General features: G+C 36.5%; 1 protein-coding gene across 1 annotated transcript; it reads right to left on the reverse strand.

Moving 5' to 3' along the window:
- Nucleotides 1-1,836: 1,836 nt before the first annotated feature.
- LOC113058429 (D(2)-like dopamine receptor) lies at nt 1,837-13,760 on the reverse strand. Its single transcript, XM_026226325.1, has 8 exons — nt 13,396-13,760; nt 10,649-10,953; nt 8,555-8,664; nt 7,960-8,096; nt 5,606-5,805; nt 4,500-4,583; nt 3,894-4,242; nt 1,837-3,142 (listed from the first exon to the last, which is right to left on the reverse strand). Exons 2-8 carry the CDS (start codon nt 10,925-10,927, stop codon nt 2,955-2,957), a joined length of 1,347 nt encoding a protein of 448 aa, XP_026082110.1. The 5' UTR covers nt 10,928-10,953; nt 13,396-13,760; the 3' UTR covers nt 1,837-2,954.
- Between the last annotated feature and the right edge of the window lie 672 nt (nt 13,761-14,432).

Genomic DNA, 14,432 nt, shown 5'->3' on the forward strand with positions numbered 1-14,432 from the left:
CAAGTGACCCCTTTAAAATACTGTTAAGTGGCGACAGCATTCAAGGGTTGCTGACAATAAAACCTGCCATCGCATTTCTCCTTTCATCGACTTACAAGACAACAGCCCTGATTGCTGGGTATCAAATGAACAATTGATTTAATTACAAACTGTCCAAATTCATGATGTTTTTTTTTTACCTGGAATGTTGTATTTCCATTCCGGGAATATTTAGTGCAAATTACCAAGCTGCTCAGTTATTTTTAACAGGTGATTTAGTCAGCTAAGGAAGCTTGAAGAATTTTAAGTTCTTAATCTGTTTCTGTTGGAAAGCCAAGTGCAGAGTTTACTTTGCTCAAATGTTTCTAATTCTGTTAGAGCAAAATCATTATTCATATCATTTGTGACTGCAATGCAGACAAGTTGTGAAAGAATGTTCTTGTCAGGTTTTATTTACAAATGTGATTTTAATGACTATGGCTTTACATGTCCCTGGTGTCTAGGGTCAAACACCACAGGTTTAATCTCATTTTAAGAACATCAATGCATGTCTGTGTGGATGGCCCTCTGACAGTTCTGACAGTGATCTGTGCTTTACAATCAATGCTTGTGTTTTATTTAAAATGTGTCACTGTAGCTTACACATGCAAATGCATATATATATATATATAAGGCCCTGCTAGTAGATACTGTAACTGCACCATAATATTTCTCTATTAACAACCATTCATAAGGAGCAGTGTATTCTGATGAGAGAACATTTTGGATATTTTCCGCTTTTCTGCTGTCTTTTAATGTTATGACTCAGAATAGTTGTGGGCCAGTTAAAAGCATGGAATCTTAAAGGGATACTCCACACAAAAATTATTATTATTATTATAATTTATCATCATTTATGCCATCCTATATATATGACTTTCTTTACTCAGATGAACATAAACAAAACAAAAAGCCTACAAAAAATATCTCCAAAGAACAAACACAACGGTAATCCTTATGACAACAGCTGATGAGTCAAGAATATAAAAATACTAATATTTCAAACTTTTTAAACTAAAAACCAGTGATACTTTAAAAGGTGTAAATCATTAGTAGTTTTTATCACACACCTATCATTTAACATTAGAGGACATTGATTTGCTGTCATGTTCACTCTGTGTGGTTTTTGAAGCTTCCACTTTTTAGTCCCATACACTTGTATCATAAGGATTCACAGAGATGGATTATTTTCCAAAAAAAAATTTTTTTCATCTGAAGAAAAATATCATTGTGTCTGGGACAGCATGAATGTGAGTAAATTATTTTTGTGTGAACTATCCTTATAGATGGTTTCCAGGCATTTTGAATTTTTCTATGGATTCTGAGAAGAAAATGTACATTTAAACTACACAAAGTTTGTGTAGCCAAGAGTTCAGCAGTGTGGTGGTGTCTGCAGTAGTTTGTGGCGTCCACAGAACATGCATTCATATCAAACATTCTGCGCCACATCAGTTAAGTTAACCCTCAGGCTGGAGAGGAACTTCTTTTTGTGGCTGCAATGTTCTTTTACTCCATAAAGTTTGCAGGAAAGTCTGTCCCTAGAGTTCTTACAAGGATTGCAGCAGGGATCTCCAAACTCAGTCCTGAGTAGCAGAGTTTAACTCCAAGTTTCCTCAAAACACCTGCTTGGAATTTCCTAGATTGCCTACTAAGATAATAATTAGCTGATTCAGATGTATTTAATTAGGGTTGGAGCTTAACTCTGTTTGATACCGGCCCTCCAGGACAGAGTTTGGAGACCCCTGGTTTACGGTGTAGATTTCGGATATTTTAGCTCTGTATCATTAAACACATCTGTCAGCAAACCACCAGTGCACAATTACTTTATTCATAAGCTTATACCATTGTGCAATATACATCTCATGAGAACATGCATTACAATGCAAAAACAGGCCCATCACATTCAAAGTGTGTCATATAAAGCATGAAAGCTATGTATATCAACAATAGACAGTAAAAAGTAACCTTAAATTAAATGTACACTCATTTCATAAAACGTTTTTGCACCCTTGACTGATGCTTTTGTCAATCCACAATCCACTCCTCAGGGACTGCATGTAGTTTATCCGTATCATCCCCTTACACTCCATCAGTATTATCTCCACCTCCACAAGGCCTAAACAAGATGCTGAAATGGTTAATGCTTCCATCGGGAAGGCTGACAAAAGAAGGTCAAGGTTATTTTGCTTGAAAATCCCAGCAATTTACTGAAATAGTATTTATTTTCTTTGCTTTTTTAAATGTTAAATCCACTCTGCTTTAAACGAGGCACAAATGTTTTGATCTTCTTACAGAAATGACAGGTGATTACAGTTTGATTTTGCTGAATGTATTATTTAAGGTTTCGTCCTGCTGTTAGTTGCTGAGAACATCTAACAGACATTATAAACGTGGGACACAACATTTCAGACTTGAATGGCATAAATAAGCTTTTCCAAAAAAATAATAATAATATTAAAAATAATAATTCCAGCTTCCATGCAATGCATGACCTATTGCTTACTACGAAGCATCTGATTATATCACAGTATGTACTACTATGATTTAAAATGCTGTTACATTTAGGTTTTGAGCAAATACCGGGAATCAAAATCAAGAAAAAAATAATACTGACAAACAGATAAGCAAAGGCATTGCATGAAATATTAGTCCATACAAGCGTTTTTGTATGTTGATGATACTTCTTTAAGCCCAATCTCCCCCAGGATTTTCTTTTCTTTTTTGGGCGATATGATCTTGGAACAAAATCATTTTTATAATAGAGACAATTTATATACATTCCTTAAGCTTTAATCTCGGTGAAATGCAAGAGATGTAGCCCCTAGGCCATAGTCCACATGGTATCCCATTTAGATTCTTTATATAAAGTCTTACAGTAGTCCACTGCAGATGAGTTATCATTTCTATCCCTTCAGCTCCGGGAAGTTAGTTCTCTCTCAACAGTGTAAAATCTTAATGAAAGCTTTGCGAAACTCAATGTTGAAAGTGGTGTATATGATGGGATTTACAGCACTGTTCACATAGCCCAGCCACGTAAAGGCAGTGTAGAGTTCAGGAGGGACTTGGCAGTAAGTGTTCACAATGTGCGTGATGAAGAACGGCAGCCAGCAGATGATAAATACACCTGAAAATAAAGCACGCAGAGGTAATAAATCAGGTTTGGGTTGGCAGTGTTAGAAAACTGTACTCTAGAGTTGAAAACCTATATAAAATATTTTATTTATGGGTACATACTAGGGTGGCCATATGCAATGTTCATATGGGACACGTCCCAGCCAGGATTTTAATAATGCCTAAAATATCCAGGTTTTGGCTATTTGAACTGTTTTAGGTTGATAGTTGTGTAACATTCATGAGAGCTATAAAGAGCAGAGCAGACGGCTCCTTATGCTTTCGAATCGCTTTCACATGTATGTTCGTTCGTTTGACATGAAGTATTGTGGCGCACTTTGTTTTTTTATTTGTAGGTAGCGACGTTTCAAGTCAAACGAACGAACAAACACATGCGCATATTTGTATTACTTTCATCGTTTCCTCTAGATCTCACCTTCTCACACAGCCCCACGATTGGTCGATTACGTACAATAGCTGCATGTTATTGGTCAAACTGCTCTTGTTTGCAACTTGAACTTGTATGTTCATGTGTTTGTTTCTAATAACTTTGCTTTTAGTTAGTTTTGTGATGCCATTAAGATGGAGTATGGTGTCATGATTGTGTGCTTGCGATTGGGTCTGCGGGAGTTTGGGTGTGACTTTGAAATTTCCACATTGTTTACACTTTATAAACAAATCAACCAGAAAATGTTTTACTTAAAGTATTTTAACATCGAAAAAATCACACACTTCACCTAAAGGTACTGTAAAACCAAACTTACCAAGAACAATAGCTAGCATTTGAGTGGCCTTCTTCTCCTTCTGCTGGGAGATTTTACGTTTGTTAAGAGTCTTGACCGATGTCTGTATTTTGCCGGTGGGGGAGACCTGGATCTCAAATGCTTTTGCCACTTTTGTGATATTGCTGGTGTTACCATTTCTTTCAGGTTTGACACCAGCTTCAGGCGATGGGGGTGACATGTCAGTCTCTCTTAGATTAGAGTTAACCAGCCTGCTGTGTTGTTGACTTGCACCAGACTGATCCTGCTTCCTCTGTCTCGGAGGGTTTAAGTTTGTGATTTCCTCCATTTGGATGTCATCACCATGGTTTACCACCTCCTTTATGAAGATCTACCAAAAAAAAAAAGATAAAAAGAAGTAGTGCTGAAGTGCTCAATACTTGATAATAAATCAATTCACTACAAAAATTGGTTTACGCTATCAAACAGCTCATTTCATAACAACAGTGTATTGTTTCAGCCAATATAAACAGTGTCATTTGTCAAATGTCATCTGTCGTTATTACATCTGCTGCAATTGACAAACACTTAGAAGCAAAAATCTTGTCAAGAGTGATATTTGGAAAGGAAATGTGAAATTGGCTGTACCACGTTTTTGCTGTTTACAGCAAAATTCCCTCTGGACTTGACGATCACAGTGCACAGTTTCACATCAGCAGGGTGGGTGCATTTCTGAAACACACATGGGAGAAAACACCAGAGTGTTTTGACAGATTTAGACCAAAAAGGAATTAGTTGTTTCAGTTTAAATTTGTTTGCAATTATTGAAACATGCAACTGGAAGGTTGGTAATTCGTTCAGTCACTGTGCTATTTTTTGTAAATGTCAGCTTATAGATTGTGTTTATAGGTTATGCGCTAGGAAAAGTTTCCAAATCATTTTAAATTAGCTGCACGGCATGATGATTGCTGAACCTTTGCATTCTCAATCTACAAAGCATACATTTTGGATGCAGATGTGGTCAATCTACAGATCATTTCAGAACTAAATCAAAAAGTTCAGCATTTTGAAAACAAGTCACTTGCTATATAGAAGGATAAGGATGAGTTTTGCACTTCAAAATGAAAGTGCTCCTGAAATAAACATGATGTTGATCCAAGCCGGTTTTCACACTCAGAATATTTTGGAGGAGACACAGCATTGACAGAAACCACTGATAGCAGATGCTATGTTTACTTATGCCGTCAGGACACAGTATGAGAACTCCCTAACCACAAACGGCTCTCAATAATGCACCGATGCCCTTGCAGAAGCTTAGGATGGGTAGATAAGCTATCAGTTTCTTTGATAATGCTATATTGAATTTATTCTGCTGCACTATGATCTCCATAGAGAAGCCTGGGTGATGTTGCTCTGTGTAAAACAATGCAAAGACTAGCTGTGTATTATAATAATGAAATGAAGCAGTGGCCATTTCCTGCATGGCACACATTTATTTGCTGTGTCAGTAGAATCAATACAAGCAAAAAAAGAGGAAGTCATTCTACGCTATGATCACTGATCTAAAGCATGTACTGCTATTCCCTACTATCCAACTGGTCATTACTCATATACTGCTAATGGGAATTGCAGTGGTGATGAATTAGTTGGAAATTCATTGACACTGCAATTTCTTAACAATCCCAATTCACTAAACTCTAGTGGAGTGCCAAAGTAGAAACTTTAACAACTCGTCATCAAGCAGCTGTTCTCACCTTTAAAGTTGAGCTCAAATCCATGTCTGTAACTGGGAATGTGCGTTTGGTGTTGACACGTTTCCGTCTCTTTCGCAGTACCACGTAGATCTGCACATATACTAGTAGTGTTATGATGAAGGGAACGTAGAAGGACACAATGGAGGAGTACACTACAAAGGCAGGGTTTGCGATCACGCACAGAGCATCATCATGGGTGACTGCAATAGAACACAGTGTAAAAATTAGATGAAGTGATGCATTATGCATGATCTAAATAAAAAGATTTTACTAACTACGAGAAAGAAGGGGGGAAATCTACTTTAAATTGTATTCCAAATTCTTAAAAATATATTTTGTATTGATGTTGGGTTTTATATGGTTTTGGATTATATATATATATATATATATATATATATATATATATATATATATATATATATATATATTTTTTTTTTTTTATTTTTTTTTTTTTTTTATTTTTTTTTATTTATTTATTTTTTTTTCTTTTTTTTTAAGAAAGAAAATAAAAAATAAATAAATAGAATGTCAAGTCATATACCCAAGCAAAAAGTATTATTTTTCAATAAATAAATAAATTATGCAGGGGTCCTCGTTCTGATATCATTTACTGATTTATGTTTGTTTGTTTTATTTATTGAATATTGGTCATACCACATGACCCAGGGGACAAAAGTATTCAAAATTTAATTAGCAGTTAATATATTTTTAATAAGGTTTCCTATGATTTCTACATTTTTGAATTTTGAAAATTTTGAAAAAATAAATAAATCTAAATTAATCCATAAATGAAAAACATGCTCATCATAGAAGTGTATTTAAGTCACTGTATATGTGCATTTTTAATTAGTTTTTCAATAATGAAATATAAACCTCTATTAAATACATACCAATATATAAAAAGAAATAACAGAGAGAAAGCATAAAGTTATCAAATCAGCAACAGACATAATACTTGTATTTAATCCTGCAGAGTATAATGCTCATGGCAGGCCCATTGACTGTTTTGTGTTTTATTTCATCCCCCACGTGCTCCATGACCTAGGTCCTATAGGTTCTCCCTCCTGGTAATTGTGTTTATTGCTTCCAGGTCTGGTTTCCTCCCTTGTTAGTTGTGTATTTATAGTTATCTGCCCTATGTTTCGCTCTCTGGTATTAAACGTCAACTCCTTGTGCAATGTGTGCGTCTTCCTTCCAGTGATTAAAGATTGTTCTGTGTGAAAACTCCTACGCCTCCTCGTTCCTTCGCTCCTCGTTCCTTCACAGTAGGCAAGTGTGACAGAAACTTCCCAGTCTCTTACATTATGATTTGTTTTGTTCATGCCCACAAGTCCCTGACTCCCATCCTCCCAGCATGAGAATTCAAGCAGAAGAATGCTGATTAAATGACTTCCTCTATTATAACTATGGTGACCTAACTTAAATTTAGCTGCCCCTAACACCAGTGTGCACACAAGATAATGACACTAATACTCTGTAAATTCAGCTCTTAAGTGCAAGCTTTTGTTCCATAATAATTTTTCTAAGCAGAAGCTTGTAGGACAAGGAGATCCACTAACACAGAGTCTAGCTATTATATTCCTTATGGTTATTAATTCACATGCAGAATAATGCATTTAAATGAGCCAAAGTGGACAGTAGGTCAGAGACAAGCTTACAGATATAAAACAGTGTATTGGATTTCAAAGCTTCTTTACATGTCTATGTCTGTCATTTATTTTTATTTAAAATAATTTCTCCACAAATGCATGCAATGAATTGTATTTAATTTGATTTGATTGATTAATCAGAATATTATTAGATGAAAATATTTTATAAATTGACAACCCTAATAAAAACATGTACACTGACGGTTAAATGTTTGGGGTCTGTAAGATTTTTTTATTTTTATTTTTATTTTATTTTTTGAAAGGAGTCTCTTATGCTCAGCAAGGCTTCAGTAAAACGGTAATATTCTAAAATATTTGTACAATTTAATATAATGATTTTCTATTTGAAAATGTTTTAAAATGTAGTTTATTCCTGTGACGGCAAAGCAAAATTACTCCAGTCTTTATAGTCACAGAAAACGTTCTAATATGCTAATTTGCTAATTTTTTTTAATCAATGTTGAAAATGTTTGAAAATGTTTAAAATATTTGTAGAAACAATTACACTTTTTTAAAGTTTAAAAGAATAGCATTCATTTGAAATAGAAATCTTTACTGTCACTTTTGAACAATTTAATACATGTTTGCTGAACAGAAGTAGCCATTCCTTTAAAATAAAATAAATAAAATTCATACTAAGTCTGAACTCTTGAATGGTGATGGACTGGCAGTCTAGTTAGTGATCCCCCCCACCCACATATGTACCAGTATTATTGAGTCCAAACAGCAGTGGACATGATATAGCAAAAGACAGAATCCAGACGACAGAAATCATGACTGTGACTCTCCTCTTGGAGCTGTAGCGTGTGTTGTACAACATAGGCATGGCTACAGCTGTGTACCTGTGGGAGATACAAGACAAAAATGGATATGTTGTTAACTTACATATTATCCGTATCATATCCCCTTATTGCTCTGCACACAACTTTACAAATATACTTGTAATCATGTGACCTGTGTTGTATAGAACCACATATCAGTGCTTCCCATGACCTCTGTAATCATTTCTAAGTCTTTTCTTCTAGTATCTGATTACATAATATATAAATAGAGGAGATGTTTAGTATGAACTGCTACTGATCTCACAAGTATTTCTTATTATTCTGAGCTCATGTGACATTACAGGTGACAATGTACAATGAAGTTATTGTCGTCTATATATAACAACAACCTCAGCACCATATGTGGTTTATTTTCAGGTGTGCAGAAGCTGAGCTGGTCCCTCTTTTGAGCTAAGCAACCAAATTATGTCTGGGTCAGCATTAGACTGTTTGTATAATGGCAGTGCAGAAACACCTACCTGTCGATACTGATGGCACATAGATTGAGTATACTCGCTGTACACATCATCACGTCCAGGGTGACAAAGATGTCACAATGGATTGTGCTGAACCGCCACTCTCCCACCACCTGGGAGGACAGACATGAACAACTAAACACTCTGCTAATTGTAGAACAATACGTCTGAATGCAACCCTACATTTATTACTTGCAAATGTGCAATAGTTAGTTAATTTCCAGAAGCACTCTGGCAAGTATTGCATATTACTAATATCTCCAGATTCTAAATATGAGTTTTTCTCATCGGCAAGTCTGTGGGAGTCGATTTGCACCAGCTTTAGCCACTATAATAATGTTTAAACCAATAAGATACTGGCATTTTCTGTGGTTTATGTGATAAAACCGGCAGAAAATAAGCAATATAGCACAGGTCAGCCTCATTCACAGTTCGCATCTTCTGAGTTGGCTGGTAGAGATTTCTGAGCTGCCTCTGATTAATGTGTGTCCTCAGGCAAGCCGAGGGACTCAGAAACCTCTTGATGATCTTAGGTCCCTTCCTCTGGAGTTTACATCGCTGTCATTGATTAAAGAATTATTTGACACCTCTAATGAAAGTGGCCGTGAGCCGCCGGAATCAGTGCATCACCATATCTCTAAACTCAAATGAAATGAGCCTCACCCCTATCATTCTCAGGTGTCACTAGTGATCAAAACATGCCTTTGCAGTAATAGAAGGAGAGAATGAGAAGGAGAGAAAGGTCCGTAGAACAAGCATGTAGTGTGAAGAGAAATAGAAACTTTTTCAATTGCTGCGCATGGAAAAGCTAATCAGTATGGAAGCTTCTTTTCACCGTGGATAAAATAATACAACTTTTTTTCACAATTCTGACCTTTTTCTCGCAGTTTATATCTGTTTTTCACAATTCAGAGAAGAAAAGTCAGAATTGTGAGACATTAACTCACTTTTTTTTTTTTACAGAAAAAGGCTACCATAAATCAGAGCTGTGTGACATTCAGAACTGAATTGAGAATTAATTTAATATGATTCCTGAATGAAGGAAAACATTTAAATAGAATGAAATGTATTCAGAGGACAAGCGATGTGAAGAATGGATGGATGGAAATGTATTCTCTGCTGTATGAAGGAACTATGTTTCACTGCAAGTAGTATAGTATTCTGTGCATGTGACAAAATGTTTTAATTGAATTTGAATTGGCCCAAGCCTGCAGCTAAGCTAAAGCATTTGATTTTATTGGTATTTCTTGCAAGTATAATTAGACTATTTTCATGACTCATTTTCATTTGTGTTCTGAAGTTGTTTATGGAAATCGTCTTTTGGAATGATGATCCCATCGGCCCTAATAATAATATTGAGGACTTTCATAGTGCAGTGCAAAACCAGCTATTTTTACTTGGCCAATACACATTTCAACCATCTCACAATAGCTCTCCTTAATGTTCTGTTCATGTGTCTAAATGATTCAAACGCACTTGACTCATCATTGACTTAAATAAATCATAAATGATTGACTTACAATGCAGTTACTCAGTGATGCCCTTTAGGAGAAAAACAACACATCAAAAGTTATCACTATAATAATGCTGTAAATTGGATGCGCTGCATAAGAACTGTCACTTTTGACCCATTGTTCAGAGCTCAGTTTAAAATCACACAATCAACCTGCTTGCATTATTCACTTATGAACAGGAGTCAAGAATAATGGTCTGCATGTACATTCGAACCTATGGATTTTGCTTGCTATCTGATATCTATGCTAATATGTATGTCTCAGTGACTTACACCAAGGAGCCTTCTCTCGGTTGAAAATAACTACTAACCCATGGCTAGGATCAGATTTTCTAGAATTAGACATGCTGGTGGCTACTGCAATTTGATTGGCTAGAATAAGGTTTAAAATGGTGCCTGTGGCTCTTCTTAATTAATTCTTGCCCAGATGGACTCTAATGAGTTATGAAAAAGATGGCACAAGAAATCACAATCTAATCATGTGAGAGTAATTTAATAAACTGTCCTTGCATTAATGTAAACCACAGATGTTTTACTGTTAAATCATTTTAGCATCCCTAACAATATCACGTTTTGAGACCTACCTCAAGGTAAACCACCCATGGCATTACAAGTGTAGCAACTAGCAGATCAGCCACAGCCAGGCTGACTATCAGGTAGTTGGTAGTGGTCTGCAGGGCTTTCTCTCTCGAGACGGCCATACACACCAGCACGTTGCCGAAGACAATGACGAAAATAAGCAGTGTGAGAAGCATGGCGTAATAGTTGTACTGGTGCCGCCCCCCTTGTTCCGTGCCATTGAAGCCCCGGGACCCATTTTCAAAGAAGCTTTCATTATAGGCATACTCTGTGAAGACTTCCATCAGATGGTTGAAGCCAAACCGAGACCCTAGAACCAAAGAAAAGAGACTTTTTATGAAAGAAATCCAGAATGTACTTTTTTTTTCAAGTCACAAGTTTTGTACCCCAGTGTGTGTCTTATCATATCATCTAGATCGCACAGCATGTGCCACTAAGTTTTGGCATTAAAAAAATCAATTTCTTATTGGAATACCTGAGCAGAAGCTTTCACTAAAAAGCACATAGCTATGGCCTTGTGCTGCGTGGTACACTGTATAAAGTCTATTCTTTGTTTATGGGTGATCATTCGCATAGCTGTGCTGAAAAGCCTGTGTTTGAACTCTGGATGTGACTAACAAGGACAGAAGTCTCCTCCCTCCCTACTGTTTCCCTTGTACGATGTCCAAGAAAACAGACAGAAAGATAAGCAGTATCAGCTAAATAATAAGTGGACACGGGGAGGTAGAAATATTACAACAAACAGGCTTGTACTGTATATATACTGTGTATGCAAATTTAGAAAAAAAGGAAATTGCACAGTGAGCAGTTGTTTTTTTCATTCCATATTTGGCCGATTTTGCAAAGTTTTTGCGAGCTCAGGACTAAATTTATTATATCTCTAATGTGGAAATTGATTAGATTAATTTATATTTCGTGGCAAAATGAAATGGTATCAAACTCAGAATAAAGGTCTACTTGTCTTCTCAAGTTTGTGTGTCATATTTCATGACTAGATCATTTCTTATGGTGTTGAGTTGGAAGGGACAAGGTAAATCTTAAAGTGACGTGACATACATACAGCCCATACTCGGAATTCGTGCTCTACATTTAACCCATCCAAAGTGCACAAACACAGCAGTGAACACACACACACTGTGAACACACACACAAAACATATTTAAAGAAATAGTTAATCATATTGAACTTAACTATCTCTATCTCTAACTACAGTATCTCTTTCTCTTATCTCTATCTCTTCAAGTTCAAAGCATTTCTATTTTGTTCCCCCATGCTATAGATGTAAATCGGTTCCAAAACAACACTGGACCCCACTGACTTTCACTGCAAGGAAAAAAGCACTGAGATTATTATTATTTTTATTTTTTTCTGAAATAACTTATTTTGTCTTCCACTTATGAAAAAGTCATAGGGGTTTGGAATGACATCTTAGAGATGACAGATTTTTCATTTTGGCGTAAGACTATATATACCGTCAAAGTTTTATAAATGCCTGGCTATATATAAAATTATACCATGTTGCAAATTCCATTTGAACACATCACATTGCTCACTGCCTTGACTTATGTTATGTAAATCAGAAAAGATATGTAAGGGGAAATAACACTTGAACCTTGCCACACCTCGAATGTAACATCACTCAGGGTCTGAGCAGCGCCGTGTCGGCAGATGTGCAATGTAAACGAACAAATGTGTGATGGCAATATGTCATCACTTAAACCGTTCTATATGATAGTAAAAATGCATTCTGTCGGCAGAAGAACCCATACAAAGCACCATCACCACAGATATAACCCACTGTGTAAAGGGAATGCACTTATTGTTGTATATTTCCACGTAATTGCCTCTTTAGCCTTCTCAGTGTCAGTTTTGATCGTAAAGGCTGTCTCAAAGATGACACTCCCTGCAGAGGAATAAATATGCAGCACAGCTCAACAAAATGCTTTTTTTCATTGTTTCTCATATCAATAACTTGTGATTGCATTTGTGTATTAACTTTGTAATGGGATTTTGAATCAGAACAATTCCGAATCTGTACACGTCTGTAGATATGTGTACATTAACAATGGAATCAAGCCTAGGAGAAAGTCTCTCAGTCATTCCTGTAAGCTTCGATCCATGCACCAGTTTTGTTTTTGTTCATCAGAAGAAACAAAACTGTCTACAGGAAGAAACACAGGTCACACTTCACATAATGTTAGGTGTCCTGTTTATATTAACATGTAAAAGCATTTGATAATGTAATTATTGTGTACATACATGCTGTTATGTGAAACTCTTTGAGATTTGCATCTGCTGCAAAGTTGAGGGTTAACATTATGGTTTGGATCACTGTGGGACTCCAAATAAACAGTACACTGATATTATCCACCAAATTGAACTTTTTCTAAATTCAGCTTATTGACAAAATATAAACAAAAGACATTGGTTACACCCCCCCCCCCGTCTCTCTCTCTCTCTCTCTCTCTCTTTCTCTCTCGTTCGCTCTATGTCAAACACGCTCACACAACATCGTACGCAATTTATACAACAATTTGTCACTTTGAAAAGCGGCTGAATTAACTGGAAAAGATTACAACCAGCGGTTGTGCAGTACACAAATATTGTCGTGTAAAACAAATGCTTGTTTTCTTCACGTAGTAGAATAAAGTTTCTCTGAAAGTGTCAGCATAAGCGAATATCTAATTATCTTCCTAATTATTCACGAGCAGAAATAACTAGTTCACAAACGAGAGAAAATGCAGTGCTGTACCTTCAAAACCGCAACTTTCGTCCAAGGAGCGGAAGAAGTATCCCGTTTCTTAGAATTTAAATCCACTTTTCGCCGTATGCACTTGTCCATCCGAGCGACTGTAACTGTATTCCTCTTCTGTCTCAATTACAGCTCCTCGGGTGGATACAACCACTGTAAACCGGCAAACGCGGCAACTTCCACGAGGAAATTACATTTTGTGGATTAAAAGAATGTGATCATGATGTAAATATGCTTTTCCTGGTTTTGTGGACGTGTTAAACTGCACTTAGCAGGAGCAACCCATATCCGTTTGAATCCAAGTGGCGTGTGAGCAACGCGCGCGTGTGAACGCAGCATCTGAGCGCGCGCTTTACGCACGCGGTAACCTTCAGCATCCACTGAGGGACAATCTCAGTCCCTTGCTCCAACAGAGGTTGAGAAGGTTGGAAACAAGGCGGTGCTCTTACATAAACATCAGTACGAATAAAGTACAAGTGCTGCCTTTCTAATCACAATTTGTTTCTTTTCAAAACCCCGTAATTGATAGTATTGATCCCCCACCCCCTTTTTTAAGAAATGATGTACAAATTCGATTCCACACTACAATTATTTCCCATTTTGCTGAGATATACGTCACAATAGATAATAAAATATGTCTCCTGATTCTTAACAGCTGTTGGGTGATCATTTTTCTAAAACTGCATTACATGGCACATTAAAGCTAAACAAACATTACTGATACCCACAGATTAGTTGTGCGTCTTGTCTCGGGGGCGAGGATTGATTTAGGTGCTTTCAAATGGTCTTCGTGACTTTGGACACAGAAAACAAGCCCCCACTTCCCCTACAGCAACAGAAAGCAGCTTTGAGGACTGGATCTGAGTGCATGGACTTTAGACGTGTTAGACAGAAAAATGGATTTGGTGCCAGGCGTCGTACTAGGGCTGTGAGATTATAAGGCCAATGCAATGAAACCCTGGAGAGGTTCTAAGTTCAAAACCTGAGACTGATTTGACAACATAGACAATTTCATATATATATATATATATATATAT

This window comes from Carassius auratus, chromosome 40 (assembly GCF_003368295.1).
Source record: "Carassius auratus strain Wakin chromosome 40, ASM336829v1, whole genome shotgun sequence".
Classification (NCBI taxonomy): Eukaryota; Metazoa; Chordata; class Actinopteri; order Cypriniformes; family Cyprinidae; genus Carassius; species Carassius auratus.